Source organism: Peromyscus californicus, unplaced genomic scaffold (genome assembly GCF_007827085.1).
Source record: "Peromyscus californicus insignis strain IS unplaced genomic scaffold, ASM782708v3 Scaffold_12__1_contigs__length_115047231, whole genome shotgun sequence".
NCBI lineage: Eukaryota > Metazoa > Chordata > Mammalia > Rodentia > Cricetidae > Peromyscus > Peromyscus californicus.
Genome location: NW_026294413.1, coordinates 92,821,756 through 92,841,628, shown reverse-complemented (window position 1 = coordinate 92,841,628; position 19,873 = coordinate 92,821,756). Strand labels below are relative to the sequence as shown.

Below are 19,873 nucleotides of genomic sequence, written 5' to 3'. Positions count from 1 at the left end.
ATGGAAGGAGCAGATGCGACTTCCCAGCCTCACCCTGAACCCCGTTAACTCTGAGACCTGAGAGCTAATTCCCTCAGTTCCTCCACATCCACATTTCCTACCGAGACTCCAGGCAGGCAACACCCCAGGTCTACCCCTGCATCCCTCTAGGAGAGCAGGAAGAGCATGGAGTGACAGCAGTGGATACTCCAGGACTGACTGCTGTCTAGGTGTCAGCCATAAGACATATGACTGCTGTCCTGAGAGACAGGAAAGAAAACAATTACAGTTGCCTGGGGCTTGAAATAGGAGTGGAAGCTAAACCACCACTCACATTTATGAAACATTCATTGACTGTGTTTGACTAAACCCTGCAAAGGCAGGTTCACAAGCTCACCACAGTCACCCAAAAACTGCCCGATCCCAAAACGAGTTCTTGGAATCACTTGATGCAGTTAGAAGCTTTATCACAGTTAAGCTAACGAGACACTGAGCCTGCTAAATGTATACCACTCGAGCAATGTGTAGCTTCTTGTGATTGCTTACGAACTTATGTGGGGCACTCTACATGTTACCTACAGAACCGCAGAATTCCTATTTATACTGTGTTCACAAAGATGTATAATGATTATAAAGAATTTGGAAGATGCTTTACAGAAAGAACAAGGTGTACAAAATGTCCACAATGAAAACACAGTCTCCACTGGGTAACAATCCATTTATGACTACTGATGTTCACTTGATTCAATCTCAGAATTCTACAACCGCCTGGACTGGAGTTTCAATAATGGTGAATTGTTGAATATTATGGACGTCTCAATCCAAACACTTAAGACAAATCATCTCGGGCGGTTTCAAATTAAAAGCTTGTAAAATATGTAACCTCTCCTAGTTTTTGCAATTAATAGGGTACATCTGCAATTAGCCTGACTTACTGAATGTAGTGCTGTTGTCATTAAAAGATGTCTGAGGAAGTGCTGCCGTTATTATGGAGGCTCAGGAGACCAATCCCTCCTAGAGGGCAAACAGTGGACTGGTAGAAACAACAGCCATAAATCACACTGTCAGGCAGCGGGGAGAACAGTGCAGCACAGGCACATGAAGGCCATTCACAGTAAACACGGTGCGGCAGCTTCCCAGGCAGGATTTACTGCACCTGTAATTAATTAAAATTTCCTTCAAGCTAAATCTTTAATAAACAAGGATTTGTGCTGACAATGAAGAAAAAAGGGCTCCGGCAACGTAATTTTACAGTATAGCTCACAGAACCAACCGAGCATCTATGGCTTTTCGTATCAGGTGCTATAGCAACTCTGAAGTTCACAGGAAATACCACGCTTTGCTTTATAATCGTGTACTTGGAAGGGGTCTGAAAAGTTCAGGATGCTTGAAGGGGCACATGGCCACTCTTTCCATTCTCATGTGTCCCTTTGATTTTTCCCTCTCTTTTTACAGTTAATGGTCTCATTATGAGAGAGAGAGAGAGAGAGAGAGAGAGAGAGAGAGAGAGAGAGAGAGAGAGAGAGAGACAGAGAGACAGAGAGACAGAGAGAGACAGACAGACAGACAGACAGACAGACAGACAGACTGTCTGTCTGTGTGTCTATACAGTTGAACATGTTGCCACAGCATGCATGTAGCAGTAAGGGGACACCTCTCTGGAGTCGGTTTTCTCCGATCACTAACCCTGTATGGACACACTCTACCCACTGAACTATCTCAGCAGCCTCCCTTCCCACTTTTTAACTCCAGGGTCTGGCTCATGGTCCAGATTGCAGGTCTTTTTAAAGAATGCCAGTCAGAGTTGCATCCGATGGCCAAATACAACTGCAATTTGCTTTTGAACCATCCCTAACCTTGTATTTTCTAAAAAGAATGGTAACATTCTAATTCATTCTTTCCATGTAGGGCATGAGAAAAAAGATCCAGACATTGGCCATGAACATTTTTGATAAGAAAGGTCTGAACTTTCCTATCTAGAATGTATACTGAATGGTCTGCAGGGCCATCTTTCGCAACCACTAAGATCAAAGCCTGAGATATGATATGTTACTATCAAGAAAATAACTAACTGAGTAACTGTTATCAGGGAACACACAATGTTCTTCATGCATGTACATCAACCCAATACACCTTCATAAAATCATCACCAGGCTCAGAGAAGCCAAGTAAACAATCAATTTCAATTCCATGACAGCAGGTGTGCAGCTCAAACCCTGCTGTGGTAAACAAACCTTATTCTCCTGAAACTTTAGGAGATGGGTGTTTGGTTTTTGTTTTTCCATTCCTAGGACTCTGGTGGCATGAGCTGATCAAAATGAGACAAAACTCTGGATTATTTAAAATGTCCACAAAATCACTAGTCCTACCGTATGTCAGGAGAAGGTGGGAGGCAGTGACAGTTATTCTGGAATACAGGCAATCTCTCATTACACATCTTCCAGCAAACTGAAAGGAAGCTCCTTAATCGTTAAATAAGCTTTTCAGCACAGCGCTAATGACGCCACCACCCACTGTGCGTTGTGGGGATAAGTACCACAAACTGCCTTCTTTCATTATCTTTCATGGATGTTCTTTCCCCAAGAAAAGAGTTAGCTTTTCAAGGTTAATTAAAAACATCATAGCCTTTTTTTTTCCTGAGACCTAACAATATGAAACACCTGGAATACAACATTTATAGTTGTTCCACAAATAAATATTTACCAACTCATCTACAATTGTTTTCTGTTAGAAAAAAAAAGAGAACCATAAACTGTAATAAAAAACAATGAAAAAAAAAAAAAGAGTAACAGCCACGTGCACGCCCATGAATGTGGGTAAAACTCCCTTAGCAGGGGAAACCTCAGCATGAAGGAGGGAAAGCAGGAAGGTCACAGGTTCAAGCCAGCCAAGGCTACAAACAAGACTCTATCTCAAAAAACACACACCACCACAAATGAAACCAGCAAAGAAGCTGCAACTGCTGTGGGCCAAGGTGAACATTATCCCTAAGGTTCTGCCACCAGACAGGTAAGGGACCCAAGTTCCTCCAACAGGCTCACTGTCAATTATGTTTCCACTAGTTAGTCAATATATGCGGTGTACATGAAGACTACTCTTTATACAAGTTTGCAACATAGGACATTAAGAGATGTCAAGCAACAGGAAAATTAAAGCAGAATGAGAAATGTTTCACACGGATGAAACCAGTTAGCAGCTGAGAGTTTGACTAGAAAAACAACTTAAACCATTTCTGTTTTCATACTGCTAAAAATCATTTCTTTTAAATCACAGCACTTGCTCTATTTTCCTAATTCTCTCAACTCAATTTGTTTTCTACTTATCTTCTAAAATCCTGGGTAAAGACAGTTGGCTGTAGCAAGCGAGATTCCAACTCAGCTGATCTGAGAGACTCCATCATAGATATTTCTGATCCACTTCTATCAAAAACTCTGCTTAGCCAAAATCCTGAGTGCATGGATTTGCAGGAAAAAAGAAGAACACAGAGAAAAGTTACAGAGGGCCAGGAGTTCTGTGGCTGCAGAGTGTCTCTCAGTGAGGAGAAACCTCCAGGCCCATGGTTGTGGTGCAGGGGAGCTCGTTCAGGAGCTGAGCTGAGCCCAGAGGAGAATAGGCAGGGCAAGAAAGTGTGGCTTGCTCTTGGAGCCGGAGGCAAGTGGTGGCAGGTGTTTTCACAGTCGCTTGTGATTCGCCTCAGGTTTTTATCTTTGATATTTGTCCACGAGTTTTGTTCTTTAATAAATGGTAAAAAGAAATCCCTTCAATGTCCACTAAATTGTGATCCAGGAGGACCACGTAAGAAAATTAAACTATCTGTATCTAGGAAAGTGTCAAAGTAGCAGGCTTTCTTTCCTGCATCAGAAACATATTTAAAAAGCATAATTACAGATGCATTTTATCAATCAAGGGTAAATATTTCTTACTCAGGATGCATTGGTACTAGGGGTATGTCAGATTTTGGAATGTCTGCATATATGTGCTAAGGTACCTTGGAGACGGAGCCCAGCCTAAACACAAAATTCATTACATCTTATACAGATCTTCTACAGGTTACCTGCTGGCAGTTTTTAATACAAAGATTTTGGTGTACCTGTATTTTCATGGTGTCACCTGAGTCAGGTATGGACCCTTCCAGTTGTAGTGTTATTGCTCAGAGTTTCAGATTTTGGAGCATTTCAGATTTCTGATTAGGGATGCTCAATCTGTATGTTACTTTTCTCAGACTGTTTGACAAAAGTCCTTCCAGTCAACTGTCATGTAGACCACCTGATTGGTGATCCTGTGCACACAATCAGCCTGTGGTCCCTGTCTGTGCCCAGCTATGTTTTGTTGGATCAAAACATCACACCACTGCTTACACTAATAAACAAGAAAGCCTTTGTTCATATCTATTTGATGATATGGAACCTCGAGTCAATAATTAAATAAACTAAGATGAAACAAATGTATGCGAATGCATTTGAGAAATGCATGGCTCAAAAAAAAAAAAAAAAAGCCAAATAGTCAAGCACTGTAACATTACCTTTTTGTGGGCATAGGAGCCTGTTTCATGCAGAATTGCCACTCGGAATGGAGGCCACCACGTGTGGAATTCTTTCACCCACTGATGCATCACTGTCGTTGGGCAAACAATTATAGTGGGGCCCAGTCCCTCGAACCTGCACCCAAAAATCCAAGAAAACACAATAATGAAAGACAGTGGAGAAAGTGACTAACAGCCAAAACTAAAACCCCTGAGTGGTTCAAAAAAGAAAATAACCTATAAAAATGTACTGATGCTTTCTTTAAGAAGAAAAGCTGCCGAGGTTCACGGTAACTAGAGTCTGTATGAATCTGTTCATTACTTAGTGGATGCAGGAATTAACAGCAGTAAATGACACACTTGGAACTCAACATTTATAGTAAAGGGACAAACAAAAAATACACAGCAAAACATTTTCTCCCTCCTGTTAGATGTTAAGACAGCTAACATCTGTGAAATGTTTACAACAGTGTCATTTAGTAAATACTAATATTAAAAGGGTTTATGGAGACAGAATATCAGATAACCATTAAAATTAAAACCATTACAATTTTCATTTTTTGAGAATTATTTAATAGCCTGCGAAAATGCTTATAATAAACTTAAATAACAAAGCCTTACAGATCACTGCAGTTTCCTAACACCCGGGCAGTGGGAGGCAGGAGGAGGCACTGGTCCACATGGTCTTCCTCTCTCCTGCCTTGCTTCCTTCAGCCTCACTGGGAGCAGATGGAACTCTGGCTCCCAGAGAGATTTATTTTATGGGGTCCTAAGCACTGACTGCCATGAAGTGGGGAACCCATCCATCCACAGCCCAACAGCACAGCATGCCCTGAAACTCCTTCAGGAGAACTGCCTGATTCAGGAAGAACCCGCACCCCAGGTTAGGGGACCCATTTTTCTTGCTCTCTCCTGTGTGTGTATGGATGCTATTTAGTGCTTAAGATGAAACACAAGTCAAAAATCAATAGTGACGTCCTCACACGCCACCCCTCCCTCGTGGCTTTCCAATCCAAAGGACAGAACTGTCATCTTCAGGGCACCAAACCAGAAGTCCGTTTTGTTCTCTGATCAATCCTCTTGCTTCCCACCGTAAGACACCTGTATAAATTCACATCCTTTTACCTCCTAAGTCTACAAGTCATCATCACCTTCCCTGTACAGTGTCACCGTTCCAGCTGCAGCAACTATCATCTCATCTATGTTGTGGCATCTTCTGGCACTTTCTGGAAGTAAAATCTGGATGGCCCAGGTCCTCCCTCAAGGCCTCCATGGCTGCACACTGCTCTTGGAACAGCATCTACACCTTGGCCTGGCCATGAGGCCATGCAGATCTGGCTCCAGCCTCACCTGCCTTACTACTGACACCGTTAGCACCTGACCCTGAACTCTGCCAGCTTGCACTGTCCTCAGGCCCTATGTAGCACACACTCTGTCTTCTAGACCCTTCCCTCTTCTCCCTTCTCTCACCGCCTCATCCTTGCTAGAGCTGCCCTTCCTCTCCAGACAGGCAGATGAGCCTTCCTTGATGCACCCATGCTAACCCTGCTATGACGTACAGCGCTCCTCTTCAGCTCTTTAGAAGTCTGGGCAGTCTCTGTGGTATGACCTCAGGGCCCAGCCCACGGCATATAACGGACGAACACAACAAAATGTATTTAAAGACTGGAAGGAAATGTGAAAGGCGTTATTTTTAAGTTGGAAAGACATGCATAATTTTTGTTTTCTTCTTGCAGCTTAGGAAATGATTCCTAAACTTAAAATGTTTAAAATTTCAATGTGAACCACACAGAACGTGAAATTTAAAAATCATCTATATAACTGAAAGGAAATTGGTCTGGTGGAAAAGTAAGAACTGGCCAACTACAAGCTTTACTCCTGTACTCCAACACGATGGAATGCTTCTGTCCACATGTGAGCCCTTCTCCTCCTGTTGTACATGCTCATTGTCCCCTGGCCCTCAAGGTTGGATCAGAGAATCCAGGGGTCATAACAAACTCAACCCTTCCCACAAGCCATGCTGTCACCAAAGGCAGGGCCCAGGTGGGTGTCTCTACTCACCCTTGGGAGAGCAGGACTCTGCCCCTGGCCCCTGGCCCCTGGCCCCTTCCATGGCAGCATTCCTTCTTAAAAGGATTAAATGTGCCAGCTTCTTTATATCCTCCAGTGAGAATAAAAAGGAGTTGTCATCAATATGCATTCGGCATGGATTAAGAAACAGCCAATCAACAGCGGTCTAAAGGGTCTAAAACAAGCTCACTTTCAAATGAGTTTGAATGTATATACATATATGCCTTTTCAGGCTGTACACCTTTTTCTCTCCTTTATAATAGACCTTCTATAAACTGCTATGTCCATGACATACTTGCTCACTTAAGATGACTATTTAATCCCAGCTGAACTGCTCCCTGGCATTACCGTGTCCTTTAATTTCTATCATTCCCCCTCTGTTAGAATAGCAGGGAGGTTTTCAAGCTGGGTTGAAATCCCACAACCGAGGCAGACTATTCCTGGAGCAGAGAAGGGGGCAATCAAACCCATTAGCAGGCAAGTGCACCACTTTCCCAGCCTCAATACCAGTGAGATGATACAAAATGGCTAAATGTACTAGAGTGATTAGCATCAATTACCAAACATACTATAGCTCCTTTCATCTTTGATTATCATTGATTACTTAATGAATTTAGGACAAGTCAATAGCTCCATGGTCAAATACTCAACTTATGAGTGGGAAGCCTACTAGTTATAGCCTAGAACTTACTGGGAATTACAAATTGTAACATTTACCTTCCAAGGTTTGTTAGCTTTTTTAGAACACTAACTCTTCATTAGAAATTAATTAAATGACAATCAAGTATTAACTGAAATGTGAGAGGTAAATCATTTACATCTTCTCCATTATAAAATCAGAGGGCCCATCCCTATAAGAATGGTCAAGTAAAAGGTCAGCGCATCCACTGGGAACTGGGAACACAGCTGCCATTTTCACTTACTCATCCATGTAATATACTTCTTTTCTTCCTCTTCCAAAAGCAGTTCTTCAACCTCCATCAAAACATAAATTGATACAACGGACTGCTTTTACCACAAGTTTCTTGATAGCACAGAGACTTGCGGTTTCACAATGTTCACAGACCTTAAAACTGGGTCACCACCTCCAATGAGGACTCCAACATCTCTAGCTTGCAAGAATTATTTAAAAAACAGAAAAAGTACACAGCTAACAAAGCAATACCAACTTACACAGATGGTCCTGTTGCTCTAAGGGCGACTGTTCTTTAAGACCTAAGTTCACCTAGTACAGAAAGACATGGTACATCACTCCTTACGGAGCCTCTCAGCACAGCCCTCCTCAGTCAGCCCTGTAGTTGGCCGATACATTGCCACATTCTCAGAAGCCAGTTCCACCAATACTATTTTAATAAAGACGATCCGGGCGCCAGTCCAATATGCCACACTATTTCATTATGGAAAGAGAATATGAGCATTGATAGCTAATTGATTGCAGCTGATGCTCATTACAAGCCCTAACTTCACTCCTCACAGGACTGCCACCACTCAAGAGGACATGTTTTAATTTCTAGATCAAAACTGCACTGCAGGGATGAGCCGAGTCTCCTTCGCCCGGAATGTTAAGACTCCACACAAGGTTCATGACAACGGAACAGGAAGAGGAGAAAGAAGGGGGAAGTAAGAAAACTGCAGAAATCATTTAAGGAGAGAAAGCCCTAGAAACATCTGGGACAGTTAGGGCATTCTAGTTACCAGAAACCTCAAGAGCTGTGGAGACCACGCCCACTGGGGACAGAAAAGGTCATTTTTAAATGCTAAATGACAGTCACAGATAGGAAAACCTCAGGTGCCCATTTTCAGCTGACTTTTTTCTTAGGCTAGAATATTCTCGTGTTTCCAGGCAAAATCTATCCTACATCTGAAGAAGTATTCTGATAGCTACAGACATTCTCCTGCTTCAATACAGCTTCCCTATAACAACACAATGCTTGGTTTCTAAAATTCTTTTGAACATATTTCCTCCTCCTACAGGGGGCTTTCAAAAATATCTAGGGGTGAGAGATGGCTCAATGGTTAAAAGCACACACTGCTTTTACAGAGGACCTGAGTTCCGTTCCCAGCACCCACTCACATGACTCACAACCTATGACTCTTAGCTCCAGTGAAGGCAACACACTCTTCTGGACTTCACAGGCACCTGCGGTCATATGCACATACCCCAACACAACACATAGGCGCGCGCACACACACACACACACACACACACACACACACACACACACACACACACACCACTAAAAATAAATCTTTTCTTAAAAACTCTGAAAACTTGAAACACTCCTCACAAGTGTTGACCTGATACTGAGCAAAGAGTAAAAGACTTGGAAGAAAGAGTGACAAATGCAGGCAAAGCAGGATGCTCGCAAGACTCAGTAACAGCCTTCAGTCAGGAGCTTACGGTCCACATCTGCTCCCTACTGCACATTTTTGTGCCAGTTCCTTAGAATGTGGGCAGTAATGTTCTGCAGTTGACTTTGAACACATCAACACTGTTTCAAAGACATCGCCAAACTGTATACAATGGGTGACTCAAGTCATAGGACACAGAACCACTTGGTAACTCCATCACTGCTATGCATTAGATAAACCTACTGAAAGGTAGGGAGCTCTTGGTTCACGTGTGTCCAAGATGGAACATCCTACGTAACTTATCTAGCAACATTTTTACCAATATAGATTTCCATGAAGCTAATTTACAATTTAAACAAGGCCATGCTCACAACTCTTTATTGCAAGAACAAACATTTCATTGCTACCTCCAAACAGATTAAACATTTATCCTTTTAAAATACTAATGCTTTAACAGTGCATTACAAAATGAGCAGAAAAAGACTAAAATTACTTCCTATGCTTTCAGGAAGTCACGTAGGTGTTGACCTTGGGAGAGGATTAAGAAACTTCACTCCAAAAGAGTGAGCATGCCTCTAAAAGCTATCATGCACACAGACTCTAAAGGAACCATAGAGAACGGCTTCTTCAAAGCTCCAATTTTGTCCATGAGCAGACTCGTACTGACTGTAATGCTCACCTGGTCTTCTGCCAGAACAAATATTTTAATGTAAAATTTAATAAATGGGACTAAAGGTATTATGTCTAATTTAAAATTCCATATTGTGTAAACTATTGATATTAACATAATTGAGTTTGTAAACAATCCATTTGCAAGAGCTAACCTTAGACATCGTATTGACCCAAAATATCTAGTGGGGCCCATCTGCAAAATGAAGCATCAACGCCTGGAATTCATTACAAGTGTTACATGTTTAATTTCTCCTGCCCTACAGCTCCATTGTCTCGTAAAATTTTTCCTTTGATGTCCCCCACTAAAAGAATTAAAGGAATATTGTAATTGAAATGTCATCAATAATTCACAAGACCCTCCTCCACAGCAATACATCTGATGAAATATTAATTGAGCGCCACAGACTGACAGTCTGCAGAGGAGCACTTGCCTGTAATTTGAACCGCGAGTCCTGATCTTGCTGTAGCTCAGACCTGCCAAGAAGGCAATTATCTGGATGGTCTTGCCCAATCCCATTTCGTCTCCCAGAATTCCTCCTGCCTGCTGGCAGTGCAATTCCCACAGCCACCTAACACCTGTCTGCTGATACCTACAACAACAAACACAAGAAAAGAGAAAACAGCAAATGGTGGGTGATACAGAGTGTAACAGAAAGTACTCATGAATTAATCATTTGGTTAGGTTCTAGTACCAGTCAGAGAAACGTGCCGGATGCGTGTTTTATATGATTATTATATTTATAAGGTCATACATTTTTGATCAGTTAGGCATAAAAAAAATCGTAATTTTTTGTTATAGAATGTTAACACATTTCTAATTAAACTGATAGATGGGATAATTAAGGACTATTTTATTTCTTTTACAACATTAGATATAGCTTGATAAACAAGCATAAACTTACTAGCTTTAATTCACTTTCTGTAAAATAAGAATCTCAAATATTCTAAGTATATAAAGTTCCGTAAGTTTTTCTACAAAACAGAAGTGATACTTTCATCTAAATAGCATCAAAAAAGCAGGGCAGAGAACACCACAATTTATAGCTTACACAGTTGTAAAGTCACTTTGTAGACATATTATCTTTTTATAGGGAAAATTAAATTAAATTTTAAGGCCATAAACAAGTATGAGTAATAGGGCTGTTCTTAAAATTAGTGTGACTCACAGATGTAAAAAATAACTGTTTATAAAAGCCAAACATGCCGGGCGGTGGTGGTGCACGCCTTTAATCCCAGCACTCGGGAGGCAGAGCCAGGCGGATCTCTGTGAGTTCGAGGCCAGCCTGGGCTACCAAGTGAGTTCCAGGACAGGCGCAAAGCTACACAGAGAAACCCTGTCTCGAAAAACCAAAAAAAAAAAAAAAAAAAGAAGAAAAAAAAAAAAAGCCAAACAGTGTAAGAGGTCTTTTAATGTTTTAAAGCACAAATTGATTCAAAGATTTTATCAAAGATAACAAGATCGAGGCTATTAGAATTTTAAATAAGGAATGCAAAAAAAAAAAAAAGAAAAGAAAAGAAAAAAGAAACAATATCTCCCTCACCTATCTCTCTCTCTCAAAAAAAGAAAAATATGCAGCTGGTATTTTCCTTTCTTCAACAATCACTCTATCAACCTCTAAGGGTTTTTTTTGTTGTTGTTTGTTTGTGAAGTAATAAAGCAAAAATATTTTCAGTAGTTAATAACGACCTGATACCATGGACTGGAATGAAGATTATATGCCAACTTAAAGGAAAACCCACCCAAAGGAAACACCATGGCCACAGGGCTACCCCAAGAGACAGGAGGGTTACTATTCCTGATTGACCGCCCCAGAATTCACTACTTGGTATCTGCTCTGCCTACTTAAAATCTTCTTCTGAGCCAAGTATGGTAGTGCCTATCCATAACCTCAGCACGTGGGAGGCTGAGGCAGGAGAATTCCAGGAGTTCTAGGTGTGTCTTGAAACAAGGAAAGGAGGAATCGCGGGGGTGGAGATAGGTGAGGACAGAGAAATGAGTCATCTCACTGTGGACCTCAGCTCCTGGCCTGTTATTAATGTCCTTTCAGGATTCTGTAAGTCAACTTTAACAGTATGACTCCAGGTGATAACGTCATTGCTCACAGTATAAGAAAAACTTTGGGATATTTCCTGCTTATTAGTTTGGCTAATTATAATAAATACATTGAATACACACTTTGGATAAAAGGATTAAATATCAAAACCCAATGTGGTATGAAAATAAGATTGATTAATTTGAAGAGAAAGACAAGTTCTGTAAATGCATGGGAAGCTCTGGCCCAGGTAGACAAGCCTCACAGTCAACCTGGACGGAACGGGTTCATGGTATATTTTATAGGCAGGAAGCAAAGGCTCAGGAAAGGAGGGCATGAGAGGAGAGAAGGGGAGGGAGGGGAGGGGACAGGGGAGGGGACAAGAGAAGGGGAAGAGAGGGGACAGGGGAGGGGAGGGACCAGGGGAGGAAAGGGGACAGGGGAGGGGACAAGGGAAGGGGAGGAGAGGGGACAGGGGAGGGGAGGGGGGAGAGGGGACAGGGGAGAGGAGCAGACAGGGGAAGGGGAGGGGACAGGGGAAGGGGAGGGGACAGGGGAAGGGGAGGGAGTGACACACAAACAAGAACACAAGCAAACTGGAAACCCACAAGTGTGTGACTCCAAAGGATCCCATTTTGGAGATAATCCAGCACAGCGGCCCTGAACCAGGGATAACCCGCTCCCTTGGGCATTTGGCAATGTCTACAGACCATTTTTTTTTTTTCAAGTGGGAAAGAAGAATTAGGATCTAATAGGCCAAAGCCAGAGATGCTATTCATTCTCTAATGCTGTGGTCAGTCACTACAGAAAACAACTTGGCCCAAAATGTCAAGTGCCAAGGCTGAGGCAGCCCTGACTTGGAAGAAAATCTGGTGTCTGAACTGGCTCTACACACCTATAATCCCAACACACAAGAGGCTAAGGCAAGAGGTTTTCAAGCCACCCTGAGCTACATCCCTGTCTCCAAAGAATAAAAATTAAAAATAATGAAAATAAAACAAAATAGACTGGACTCTAGCCATCAGCCTTCTCCTACCAAAGCAGAGAAGTCATGGGAGCAGCTCCCAGCAGGCCTTGGACCTCCTAGTGGCCACCCTGAAATCAATCCATGCAACACAGGGCCAACACTCCTCTAGGGCCCACATTTAATTAAAATGGAAAGAATTTGGGAATCAGCAACTTGGGATTTATGAAAGGAATACTTATCAGTTTGGTGTCTCTCAGAAAGAATCTGGAAATGAACTGGACACTGGAGTCCACGTGACCCTGGAGAATCAGCAACAGTGGGCTACGTGTTTTGACATCTCCTACCCTAAAACTCCAAGGGTTTTCACAGGGTACAGAATGTTACGCTTACAAAAAGGTAAGAAGTCGTACAGCAATCACACAAGGAGGAATACTTAGGAGGCAGCCCAGGGACTGTAGCTCAGCAGCAAAGATTGTACAAAGGTGGCTCTCGCCACCCAACCACAACAGGCCCTCAGACTTCAGCTGAAAACAGGTAACAGAGGAGCACCCAGCACCCAGCACCCAGGTCATCAGGGATGTGGGATGAGTGGGGAACGACAGGCCCGGTCTCTGGCTCCCCCAGAACTAGTAAATGCCCTGGTTTTACTGCTTTACACTCTGAAGAGTAAAGACCACAAACAACTCCACAGTTCAAGTGAAAACAGGATACAGAATCCAGTTTTTCAATCTTTGGGAAGCATATAAAATTTACTCTTTAGCCGGGCGGTGGTGGCGCACGCCTTTAATCCCAGCACTCGGGAGGCAGAGCCAGGCGGATCTCTGTGAGTTCGAGGCCAGCCTGGGCTACCAAGTGAGTCCCAGGAAAGGCGCAAAGCTACACAGAGAAACCCTGTCTCGAAAAAACCAAAAAAAAAAAAAAAAAAAAAAAAAAATTTACTCTTTAGAAAGTGAAGTAGTCTTTTAAGTTGCTGTACAACAGTAAGGAAATTACTAAACTCTTATCCCAGTGGGACAAAGCATCAGAAAATAACCACAGATAATGGTGGATCTTGGCATTGTCACACTAACCCAAGACTGCATTTACTAGTTTGGTGGAAGGTAAGGTCAAAACAAATGGAAGTTTGTCGTGAGGCTGTTAAATTATACAGATGAATACATTTGCTGGGCAAACTTTCAAAACTGAAATTTAGAAGTTAAACATTATCTTGCAGAAAATAGCACTTAAATGGAAAATGGTGCCTCCTGACTCCCTGGGGTGCAACTATACCCCATTAATTCAGTTCCACTGAGTGTAGTAAATAGAATAAAAATATATTCACAACTTAAAAGTAAACTGGCTTGGGTAAAACTGCACCATTAAAAATGGCAGCAATCAGAGGCTGGAAAGCAGGCTCAGCAGTTAGGAGCACTTGCTGCTCTTGCGGAGGACCTGGGTTTGGTTTCCAGCACCTACACAGCAGCTCACAACTGGCTGTAGTTCCAGTTCCAATGCACCTGGTGCCCTCCTCTGGCCTCTGTGGGCACTAATGCACATGACACACATACATGTATGTAGGCAAAATATCCATACACATAAAATAAACTTTCTAAACCAGGGATTCTCTTAGTTCTCCTTTTTATGACAATAGAAGATATGAAACCTAATAACATTTGTAAAGTATTTTAAATTATTTTTGTAGATTTAAAACAGAATACTTTCCAGAAAGGTATAATTAAGACAAACTTAAAACACTAACAAGCATGGATTTATACCAACTCTAGTAAAGTTACTAGCCAATACAGTGACTCTTACATCCACTCAATAAAGCAAAGTTTGGTTCTGTTACCTGTGAGACATCTTTGCTACAAGATGTGACTTATCCAAAACTGAGCATCCAGTCTGACTCCTGAAGACATTTACTAGATCACTCACTAAACACACAGAAGAGGCCTGTCCTTGTTATGTCAGCTTAACCTATAATTTGGGTATTACTTTTTGCTAGTGCAACATGAACACTATTTTACTTGTTCCTTAATAAACAATTACTTCAGAGAAAATAAAAAGAGTTGCCAATAAATGTCATCTTTATTTCTCTTTCTCCAGTTAATTTTCATTGGGGAGTAGCAATAAACAAACTATTTGCCTTTCTGGGCTATGAACTGACTTCTCTGCAGAAACTATCAGAGATGGAGGGTTTACCTTCTACGTGGTTCCTCCTCTAATCTAGTCAGGCCACCCAGCCACGTCAGCTCAGTTAGGACCTGTTTTACTGTGTTTAATGGGATAAAATAACTACTCTTAATTCCCCCACCCAAATGTCTTCCAATGCAAAGAGAAATTAAAATTATAACATAAAACTATAATATGGGGGTGAGTGGTAGAGCACTTCTTGCCCACCATGAGCAAAACCCTGGATTCCACCTCCCTGGCACAATAATGAAATAAATAAATATTATTTGTAGGTCTTGATCTTGCCTGGTAATGTCACTCAGCAGTACAGTGCTTGTCATGTACATATACATACACACGCCACACACACAGAAAAAAGCTCTTTGAGAGGAAACAGGAAGAACATGCTATTTTTAAGTAGCTAACTTCCCTAAGTTAAGGGCATGGCTGGCAGCTGAATCTATAAAGGACATTAAACTTCGTCATCTCACAGAAAGAAGTTGGCATCCTGCTCTATGAGCTGATGGTGGGAAAGGAAAGAAGATGTCTGGTGGCTCAACTTCCCCACACCTCTAAGGAAGCTTTCCCAAAGCATCTTGTTAAGTAGATCGGCCAGAGGAGACTGAAAATGCCCCTCGGCATTTACATCCACCATAGGAGTCCTGCCCAGCCGCACAGACCAAGCATACATCTATCATGCAGCACCCAGTCGTCACGGCACTTGGCCATTTACACACAGAACTTAAGTCAGCTTCCAAGAGCAACTTAAAACTCGAGGTGTTGTCTATGTCTTATCTTTTGACATTATGCAGAAAGACATCCACATAAAATATTTAGATGCACATTTGGTCAGCTCAAAAATATTATACCCGTAGGTATGATATGAGATCCTCAGAAAACAATCAATAATTTTTATTTCCACACAGAAGTGAAAACGAAAAGCAAAAATTCTCCCCAAGGTTTGATTTTAATATATAGAACTCCTCTTGTGATTTTAATATAAAAGTCTTCTTAAATAAATTAATATAATTTTTAAAATGAGAGGTTTGATGCCTTAAAATTACTAAGAGTAAAAACATAATTTGGTGCAGAGGCTTTAAATGTGTTGCTTTTAGTCTGCTGAGACAAGTCCACACAGATTCATCAGTTTACAAACATACCCAATGCGCACCTTAGTCAATTTATTATCATCTAATTTTAATGAACAGCATGTGGCTAAAATTTCATTTGACAGTGTCTGGATTTGCAATAAATTGCTGCAAGTACCTTAAGGGCCCACAGGTAACTACTGTGTAATTTCTAAATGTTAATTTGTACACAATGGCTCGGTGACAGACAGAGGACAGCGCAAATGGCACATACTTAAAGAGCTTTTTGAACAGAAAACCTGGCACTTTGAAACCCTCATCAAATTCGGCATCGCTCTCCTCAGAATCCTCTTCAAGCTTCAGGCGTTTCTCTTTGTCCTGCAGCCTCAGTTTATTCCATCTCCTACAGTGAAAAAGAAATCACATTTCCATTATCTTGATTGTAAGGTAGATTAAAATAGACAGCTGTAGATTATGCACTGGGAAGAACGGGAAAATCAGGGTGGCCTCTCAGGCCTCCGCGGCCATCACTACCCAACACTAACCGTCCAGGAAAACCGACTCTCCCTCCTGCCTCCTCAAGTCAGTTCTTCCCAGAATGATTACAGCTCCTCTAGAAGGGTTCCTGTACCTCTCATTTCATTATCACAACCACTTACTCCTCTTCAGCATACCCTACGGGGAGACTTCTCTACTAGCTTCAAAGATCCATGGCCTTCGTCCTAAAACACTCAGGAAATTTTCAATATAAATGAGTATTTCCAAATGGTAATACAGTTTAACAGGAGCATATTTTATTTAGATCTAGTATTTCTCTGCTAAAAATAATAGTCACAGGATAAAAACATACTATTTTGAAAAGAAAATGAACTTTTGTTCAAAACTGCTGTATCTGGCATTTTTTCTAGTTACTCAACTGAAGAGGATCAAAGGTGCCATTATACTGACAATCATACCACTCAGAATGTGTTAATCATTAAACTTAAATTTTAAAAAAGATGAACATTTGTATTTCAGAAGCATGATGCCATGTCTGTGCAAGCTGTGAAGGTCCTGCGACACACCACAGCTTACAGAGGTTGCGGCCATTAGCTAGGCTAATTGTACATTCCCACAATTAGAATGAACGCTGATGCTGTGAGCAAAAAGAAAAACAATTTTTAAAAAAGTAAATAACTGTAAATAACCTTGGATTCCATTATTTTTTTAAAAAAGTGTGACTTTCTTAGCATGCACACAGCTGACAATCAACTGTCACAAAGCGGTAGAAATGGGATAAAGCATGGACTGATAAACACCTGGAACTACATTTTAACTTCCACGGCCTATGCAAGAGTAGCGGAGACGTCTGAGGGAAGGAGGGCAAAGAGAATGTGAGAGGCTAAGATGGTCACGGTGCTGGCTGAGGCGCCAATCACAAGAGCTGCACAGAGGCCAGGCCGGAGTGATGGGCAACTCACCCAGCAAGCTGCTAGCAGATGGTAAAGCACACCCTTCCATCCTTCAGAACGTTAGCTCTTCAAAGTAACTAATACTTGTGCTTGGTAAGAAAGTGCCAGATGATGATGTGGAGCTGTTCTCTGCGGTAAGAACTTAGCAAAAAAAGCAACCAAGTCCTGTGAGCAGCTTCCAGGGAAGGGCAGCAGACAGAGAGGCACTATCCAGCCAGGCCTAGAGAAACAGCTGTCGCACACCTATGCACAACCACGGTTCTTCTTTACATAAACACTTCCAAAGACCTGCTCTTCTTCCCCTGTATTACTTTTCTTCCCTAAAAATCACTTCCATGCACCTGACCCAGTGAGTTCTCCGGGTGGCCACGGTCTGCTGTTCTCCCATGTCTGTGTCATGTACAACTTTAGGTTAGTGCCATGCTGTACTGCGGTGGCTCAACAGAGACAACTGTGTCCCTCCGCCCACCCAGGGCGATCCGACAATACCTAGAGACATAGCTGGTCATTACAGGCCTCCTGCTGGCCTCCTGCAAGGGGGTCCATGCTGCTAGCCATGCTACCACGTGTCCTCCTCAGGAGTACAGTGACTATTCTTACCCATCATGAAGGTGACTGGGGTCCAAGTCTCAGAGGAGGAGACTCCAGACAAGTCAAGACACGATGGCAGACTCCGGACAGGACAATCCTCCAGTAAAAATGTCATCTACCTCACATACCGATAATGTCAAGAGAGCCTCATGAGCAGGAATGTCCAGAGAACATGCTGGAGAGATGTAGTCATTCTCCTGATGCACAGCCACAGTTTCGGGTAATGAGATAATCCTTCATACCAAACCCTGAGCATCAGAACTAAGCATCAAACATCTATAAAGATGCCTCTACTCAGCAAATTCTGTGGGTAAGGTGACACTCCAAGAATCACAAAAGCCACCACCGCACTCAAGGAGACTTCATCTAGCATTTTTCTTCAATAACTTGGCAAGGAGGGAACTAGAAGTCCCAGAGGTACTGGCTTTAGCAGTTTGGCACAACAAGATGAACAACAGCTTTTCCGTATTACACAGTACGTTTCACTCACAGATGACAGCTCTTTCCTTCGACTCCACCACTCGATGTTTGTGGCTGTTAAATTTCCCACCACATCATCCCACACTGACACGGCTGCATCTTCTCCTCCTGCCTTCCTCTCTGTCCTAAAATATACAGGCATCATGTTGCCACAAAACTCAGCACCTAGGAAACCACATAAGCCACCACAGAAATGATTACATCCCAGAGCTTTCCGCTTCATAAAGAAAGATGAAAGCCCTTAACGCTCATTCAGTTTGGCCAAAGAATGAGTAAAGGTGGTGGGGATAAATCATTATGGTCAACAAGCACCTGAACCACTGTGAAGACAAATAGCCCGAGAAGAATCTAAAAGACAGAAAATACGACCTCATGCATGTGTGGGTCAGGCTATAGACAGCAATACTTCCTTGTGCGGCTTGGGGATCACCACCTGAGGAGTACCCACAAGGACAGGGCACACCCAGGAAAGGTAGGAGAGCTGAAGCCACCTAGAGACAGAAACAAAGATGTCGAGCAGTGATAGGGTGCTTGTCTGACATGGGGCGGGGGGGCCTGAGTTCTACACCAGTTCTTCAAAAAAAAGAGAAAGCAGCACAGCTTTCCATGTGAGGTGCTGCCCAGAGCCTTTCTGTTATTCTGCATGTGTACGTGTAAGTGTAGATACACACGTGCTGTGTGTACGAGCGGGGGTCAGATGACAACTTTCACTAGTGGGCTCTCTCCCTCCACTTGTATGTAGGATCAAACACAGGTGGTCAGGCTGCTACAAGCATTTCTACTTCCTAAGCCATGCCATCAGCCAAGAATCATCTGAAGGGTGCCCTTCTTAGCATGACCTCTAGAATCCAGCTTCTTCTGCAGCCTGACGGGCTGACTGTGCTATGAATATCCTGCATGGGGGACAGAAGCCCAGACCCCACACAGTCTGGGTACAGACTGGCTAGAAGCAAACCCTGCTGCATTTATTAGCTATGTTAGTCACCTTTCTGTCACTGTGTGAAAAAACAAAACAAACAAACAAACAGAAAATCAACGTAGAAGAGGGAGACTTATTTCAATTCATGGCTTCAGAGAATTCACATCATGGTCATGTAGCTCCAATGTTTCTGGGAAAGGCATGGCGGCAGGGAGCATGAGGTGAGGCAAAGTTACTCATCTCATAGTGAAGGCAGCCAGGAAGCAGAGAAAAGACAGGGAGGAAGTAGGAGCAAGGCATAGCTTATTCCCTTCAACTAGGTTTCACCTCCTAGGTTCCTCTCAATAACCCATCAAATTATGACCATCAATAGACGAATGTATGGGTGAGGCCAGAGCTACCCCAAAACCCCACCTCTGAGTATTGCTATTGGCATCAAGCTTCTCAATGCATGAACTTCTGGAGAACATTCCAGATCCAACCATGACAGGCACCCTTAACCCTCAACAAGAAACTTAACCTTGCAACTAAATGTTCCCAAAGAGCCTTAGAAAGAAGTGACATCTGCTTCACTGGGCTGCGTGAAGGACTGACTGAG

General features: G+C 42.4%; 1 protein-coding gene across 1 annotated transcript in view; it reads right to left on the bottom strand.

Moving 5' to 3' along the window:
* Window positions 1-19,873, bottom strand: part of Ercc6 (ERCC excision repair 6, chromatin remodeling factor) — an 82,383-nt gene that overhangs the window by 32,156 nt on the left and 30,354 nt on the right. Inside the window, exons 6-8 of the mRNA XM_052733903.1 lie at window positions 16,109-16,237; window positions 10,027-10,185; window positions 4,502-4,637 (exon numbers count right to left, since the gene is read on the bottom strand). Of these exons, the coding sequence (XP_052589863.1) occupies window positions 4,502-4,637; window positions 10,027-10,185; window positions 16,109-16,237 (424 nt within the window). The remainder of the gene's footprint in view (window positions 1-4,501; window positions 4,638-10,026; window positions 10,186-16,108; window positions 16,238-19,873) is intronic.